This window comes from Branchiostoma belcheri, unplaced genomic scaffold (assembly GCF_001625305.1).
Source record: "Branchiostoma belcheri isolate BF01 breed outbred unplaced genomic scaffold, Haploidv18h27 scaffold54, whole genome shotgun sequence".
NCBI classification, from domain to species: Eukaryota; Metazoa; Chordata; class Leptocardii; order Amphioxiformes; family Branchiostomatidae; genus Branchiostoma; species Branchiostoma belcheri.
In genome coordinates, this window is record NW_017804176.1 from 81,432 (window position 1) to 88,265 (window position 6,834).

The window sequence follows — 6,834 nt, forward strand, 5'->3', positions numbered from 1 at the left end:
ATGTTTGGGCGAGTACCTTATAATATACTCTGTTTTAGTCTGGTTTGGTCATGCAAGCATCTCTCTTTTTATTGCGGACAAAAACACGCCGCTACATTATTACGGAATATCTGTCTATAGCTAGGTCCGGTTCCCTTTGACCCCACAGCCTGTCGAAGCGTGTCCACAAAAGTTGTCCAACTGGTCTGACTGCGTACGGCAGCTACCGTCGAGGTCTATGGTGCTGTGAACTGACCCGTATCTGACTCTGAGCCAAGATGGTTTGAGTGTACGTGTATCTAATTACTTGATCGTAACCACGATCGGAGAGTACAGATTTGCCGTGAGTCTGATTCATATGCATGGTAGGTTATGTCTTTTCTTTTCAATGCATACATGTACGTACAGCAAATGCATGACTTCTACATCTAGCAACCATGTATTTAAGCGCCATGTTGGTCTTCACTGCTTTGGTGACATTTGGCTTTGGGAGTGGCTCTGGATTTAGGTGGTGTCTAATCAGGAATTTGCTATACGGCACTTCGGCGTTTATTTATTTGTCAAGAGCCAGCTGCAGATTTCCCCAAATGATTATGTCTTTCTAAGCAAATAATACGGTATAACGTTAATGCAAGCTACATCCTTCAACTGTACTAAACGCCTGTGGTAACTTTGGCATATCGTTGGTAACTTGACCGTGTCTTAACAACAACATTGAGTTTTCAACTAGAACAAACGCAGTGTTTTTTTTTCTATTCTTGTCATATGAGACATGATATGTTGCCTGCTGCATAGCCTTGTTTATTCTGTCATATAATAACTGTTATCAATACGAGTATTCATACATTTCTGATGAAATATGACTCAAATCTAGCTTCTCAATAGATTCTTAATAGATGATTGTTGGCCTATACGTTGCCCCATTGAAATTTTTAAATCTTTCTCACTTTAGATGACCTTGAATATGTGCAGTCGTGGGGTCATGGCCGCCATTTTGTTCATCTTCATGGTGGCGTCAACTTTGGTAAGAGCTGTCAACAACAACGGCAAACAACTCTACCACAATGGCGGGGGAGAACCAGCCAGTGAAGCACGAATACACGGTACCTTAATGTATTATCTTGCAATCATCTTATTCAATTTTTGACAAATTGTTCTTAATAATCATCTGCTAACTCCCTCCATTGATTGAATTCGAAATTGACGTCCTTGATATGAAAACAAGTGCACAAATAATTAAACCGAACAAACACTCCAAATTCAATAAAAAATAATGGAATACAAAGGAATCTAAATCTTTATTTCTTCCCTTTCCCCTTGTATTTTACATGTGCAGCGCTCGAGAGCATTTTGGACAGTTTGTCAGCGTTTTATGAGAAAACCCCCAAACCGGCTCTACCGGAGGACGGGGACCCGTTTGGAGCCTACGACCCTCTCAGAGCATCAGAGACTGGGACAGAGGACGAGGATGACCATAAAGAGGACCCAGGGAAAAAGATAGAAACGGTTGTGAGGCAAAGAAGGATGTTATATTGATGGCAATGTTAGCGTGTGCCGCAAGGTGGCGCTGTGGAATTGATGATGATGCATATGTTGTACCTTGTCCTGCACCTCAGTGTAGTTGATAAAGCCTCATTTCGTTCCATTGATCTTAGATTTCCCATTCCATTGTTTATTGCTCGACTCTGTATTTATGTATTCGAAGAGAAGCTATGTATATATCAACCTGCCTGTGTCTCTCAAATGAACGATAACAACTATCTATGATAGACTCCTATTCTGTATTTTTAAATCTGGTCAGAGTGCACCCAAACGTCAGCCAATCTTGGTCGGCTGGTGTTCGGGGAAAGGTTCTGAATGTGTGACTACACAGCAATAAGATACGTCTGGCCTTTTACATTCTGTGAGGAAGTAATGAATGACGTTGTACCCTTAGGAGGGGATGCTGGAGACCTTTTACTAGTATACTGTTATTGTTCCATAAAAGTCGCCTGCACTTAAGGTTTGCCTCGTAACAATGTAAGGCCGTGTACCCGATTTCATTAGTCATGCTCGGTCAGATTATGGTTGTCTTTACTGCCGTCTGGCTTATCAAACGCTGTAAACAATAATCAAGACCCATAAAGAGCAGGATTTGGGGAGAGATACGGGCGGAATCACTGCAGAACCAACACAGGAGTTTTACACAGATTGTTTTAGGGCCAGGCTGTAATGTCTAATGCCACTTTGTCAACTTGGCGCCATTTTTCTGTCTCCCTCGTTCCATACGGGATATAAAACTCAAACAGAAACAATTATAATTCTAAACTGTGTTCAGATTTACAAAGAGACGTAAAACTTTGCTTAGTAAAGATGTATTTTGTACGCTATATTGAATTATCCTTGTCAACATGTAAGGGGTACTAGATGAACTAGGAATCTTTAATAAAAACAACACAAAACAGAATTCGACAGACTACATAAATTTCAAGTTTAATGTGCGCAATTGTGTAGTTGCCTTTGATCATAGGTTTATAATATATCCGTTTTGATCTTACGTAGTTGTACAATATAGCATATTTTATAATTGCTTCTCTGAAATAATGCTAAATATTGGCTTCTTCTGGGGTCTGCTATGCATAAAATACTTGCCGTTTTCCGTGCCTCGCCCATGTCTGTCTAATCACCCATTCCTAGCGACAGGCAGCGCCTCCAGGCAACATGGCGAGACTAAATAAGTCTCCTGAAAACTTTATAACATTACCATCTCCCGCGAGACATCAGATACCGCAGCCACACGTGTAATTACAGACCCAGACCTTTATTAATTCCTGCGATCGCCCGATATTCGCTCCCGACTCTCGGGCCGTCTCGGTTGGCCGGATGCGGGATGAACATGTAACGGAATGACATGTGGGCGCGCGGTGTTCGCTTTCACGAGCGGCGGGGAGGTCGGCCGGCCCAGCCGCTTGGAAGCCGAGACTTGAAAGGAGAGACTGACGGCCGCTGTCGTACGGATGGCAGCGGTAAGAGCCATATGGATGAGCCGGTGTGTGGAGGGGGGCATGAGGTGTAGTGGTAATGGACGCTTGTGTGACATGGGACGTCTGCAGGAAGGATGCTGGGGCTTAAAATAGAATGATAAACAGCCGCGCCATCTTCTGTGTTTGCTTTGTAGTCGGTAATAGAGGCGATTTGTTGTTGTTGATCTTAATCCCAGTGGATCACCATTGAAACTTTTCTCCGCATTCCACTTGTTCTGCAGTGCGAGTGTCTCACACATATAAAGGGCAAGCGAACTCAGTGGCTTTTTGCTCAACTGACATACTGACATACATATTAAGTGAAACAAATAGTTATCGTTTTAGGTACATGCCCAACTTATGTAAATTGTCCATTAGAAGCTTTATTGTTCCTACTACATGGGCTATCTGTAGAGAGGCGGCAGTCACATTTTAAAAATGTGATATTTTGTAATCCTGTCTCGTCTAAACTTTCTGTAGAGGCCCTGCAATGTTAAAGTTGGTAGGCACTAATGTTTCTACATACACTAATACACTACAAATATACTAGATATTAGAACCAGACACATGTCATGAGAAGCCAACATTGATCACATTAAAAACGTGTATGCATTACGTTACACTCCTAGGCGCCTACAGTGATTTTAACTGCCAGAAGTAATATATATATGTGAATGGGTGAATGATTGGAGGGTCCCCGTGTTATTTGCAAAATAAATACAACATACTCGTATCTATCTAATTTATATAACTATAGTTGGATTCTTTTGTATCTGACAACTGTATCCGTTCATCTTGTTTTGTTGTGACCTGTACTTAGCCAAGTGTGGCAAAAATGTGCAATAAAGGTCGTCATTCATTATCAAAACTGTTGTGTAACCCACGTGAAACACCTATTCACTTCAATGTTTCTTTTTAGTGTTTGTTTGATTTAAAGAGGAAGTTTCCTCTTGCTTGGAGCGTGCGAAACTATCACGTACTAACCTACCGCCTGGAGAGCTGGCCAGGGTCGAACCGGCATCACTCATGGTCAGAGCAACAACCGAACCGGTTTGCAAGAGCAAAATATTACATTCGTCAGACGCCCGTGGGTCTAGAGATACCCATTCACCTTTAACTTATCTAGATGTGAGACAGACTTCACAATATAGACGGACGGAAAATAAAGTACCTCGTTTATTCACGGAAGGTAAGATATGGTCTGCCAATGAATAACATTACACAACCCGGTCTCATACTGCATTCAGTGCGCATCGCAGGGTGTGCACTGTTGGGTCGCTAAGTGCTGCTCCACAACACCTCTACTCGGACCTCAAGGTTGCACTCTGTCTTCTGACGTCGATTCTAATGGCTCTTTAAGAACACTGGAAACAACTTAAAACTTTCAACGGTCTCTGTACACATATATCCACAAGTTCTTACACTTCAACATCTTTGAGAAATACAAACCTTACCAACAACGCACCGGATTCTGGAACGTTGTCAAAAGTCGTAAACATCTATCTTATATTTCTGCATGGATTTTTCGCTTTGAACAAGCTGATACCTCGTCATTCCAAAAACCTTCTGAATGGTTACCAGAATAAATGGGGAAACATTTGGGGAAATTGTGTATACGACTTATGAGATAACGATCGGTGCAAAGCTGTCTTCAGGGTTAAAAGCGACATGCTCTGTAAATCATATTGATCCAATCAAAGATGGGAATCAATTACATGTATAGTATAACACAACTGCGCACGACTGTTGCTCATAAAAGAACCAATAAGCAACTCATTCAAGTGAGTTGGAGTCGCACTGTACATCTAATTTCATGCTTTTCAATATTTTATGTTGTTCCAAGATATACTGCTTGGGAGTCTTTATAATGTGTCACTCGAGAAGTTTTTAGTGCAACATAAGATAAGAGATATGGGTAATGTCTTGGTGTGCTGATTGTATTTCAAGACATTGCTAGCTCTCGAAGAGTTTAGTCTGTTGTGCTGTAAGGATACTACAAGCTCTGCCCAAAAGTGTTGAGCTCCCTCATTTTGATAGTGAAAAATCTTTCCACAATGTTCATACGTGTACAAACATTGAGGGGGGGGGATCCTATCCTAAATACTTTCTTTCGGAATGCATTGCGTTTAAAGTACAAACGGTTCCGATTCTTCACTAAACCGCAGCTAATCGATGAAAAGATTAAATCGACCCGGAATCTAAAGCACCATAAAAACAAAAGAAGAGCACGTCAATTGTTCAGAATCGTATTGAAAAATCCATGATTATTTGTCCAACCATTAACAGCCTAGACTACCAGGTGCCTATGTAAGTAGCCGAGACTATTGGAAAGAGATAAACCCATTCTACCCGGCAGTACGGACAAGGCTGTCCGAACATCCTACATTATTTTCATCAGTCAATACAGAAGGTTGCGTACTTCGGGATTAGCTTCATGAAGGTCGTCATATGCATTACAACTTATCGGTAATAGTCATCTCAGGTAGGCTTAAAGAATCGTTTGCAGAACTCTTCTGATGTTTTCAATATCCGTTTTCCTGGGACATGTGTCTTCCCAGTTTAAGCCCGTGCATTAGTAACTGGCAGTGTTGAAAGTTTGATATGATTGTTGGGTAGATGTCTCCCGCTTGCTGCATTAGTTCCACAGCCATGTCAATGGTAAGATACTGGGTCTGCAGAACTCATGAATGAAATCTAGTTTCAGGAGGCTGCACTCTAAGAAGCATAGGTAACACGAACATAAAAGACCATAGTAACATTTAGTTGTGTTGAGAACTTCACCAACTGTGCTTTAAGTCGATGTAATGCATATATCATGAAAATGATAATCTGCATGTGTACATGTATAACGTAATGGCAAGTTCGTAAGCTAGAAGTGCCAGTAAAAAATAAATTAAAGGCAAAGACTGAAAAAGTTAGAAGGTATTGTCAGTATGGAACAAACCGTACATTAACTAAAACTGTTCCAATGAAAGTGTTCAGTTGTGTAAACATGTCCGTGTGCCGTTTGGGCACCGCAGCGTGGAGACAACTTCTGGAGTTGGGTTCGCTTCGTTTACGCCCGGCCTTGAAAAAAAGGTCATCAACGGAGGCGATGCCGGAAGATGCCGAGAAAGATCGATTTACGATATCCCAGTTTTCTGTGTCTTTGTTCCAAGCCGGTACTTTCTACGCCTGATCTCATCTATTTAAGACATAGGAGACCTTCTACTACTATTACGTATTATTAATGAACATGCACATCTAACAAACCACATCTAAGGACTCTGTCATACTCGCCGTAGACCGTCGTAGGATTTGATGTTATAGAAGCTTCAGCAGAAGCATCCACCCACGAGGAGCAAAGGCAGCATTTTCCGTAACAAGGCAGCAAAATTTTGCTGAATAACCCTCCAGCTGATCGATAGAAACTTTTGCAGGACGTTTGGGCAGTCAGCAACAGACGCCTTCCCGTTTTACAATGAATGTGAAAGAAGTGCTGATAACACAGTTATTCTTAACTTCCAGCAAACGCTGAAGCTCAACTACAGCACAGAAGTCCAATACCGCAAGAACTGTGGCCACAATGTAACAGACTAGCTCTAACGATTTACAAAAACTAACCATGTTGATTACTTTGGAACTGAACGATGGAAGTAGTAAGAAAAGTAAATCATTCAGATCTCACCGATCCCATTACTGCCGTAAATGGGCTACCTACTTTGTGAAACATCAGATTCTGGGCAGTGAAATATTCTTTAGATCCTCGCTTCACCTCAGGGTGACGTTTTCTACGGCAGTCAATAAACTCGGGCTCAGTTTTGAATTTAGGAGATCAAGGTTATGGCTCGATGTCAAATACAGAACGACATCT

The 6,834-nt window shown here is 41.6% G+C and overlaps 1 protein-coding gene across 1 annotated transcript; it reads left to right on the forward strand.

Moving 5' to 3' along the window:
* Nucleotides 1-170: 170 nt before the first annotated feature.
* Nucleotides 171-2,406, forward strand: LOC109481101. The gene is made up of 3 exons (XM_019783574.1): nucleotides 171-344; nucleotides 932-1,082; nucleotides 1,316-2,406. Exons 1-3 carry the CDS (start codon nucleotides 342-344, stop codon nucleotides 1,513-1,515), a joined length of 354 nt encoding a protein of 117 aa, XP_019639133.1. The 5' UTR covers nucleotides 171-341; the 3' UTR covers nucleotides 1,516-2,406.
* Nucleotides 2,407-6,834: the final 4,428 nt, after the last annotated feature.

Excerpts from the sequence above, each read along its gene's own strand:
- LOC109481101 (XM_019783574.1), top strand. Across the intron at positions 1,083-1,315 it reads CAGTGAAGCACGAATACACG|CGCTCGAGAGCATTTTGGAC; the intron begins GTACCTTAATGT and ends TTACATGTGCAG.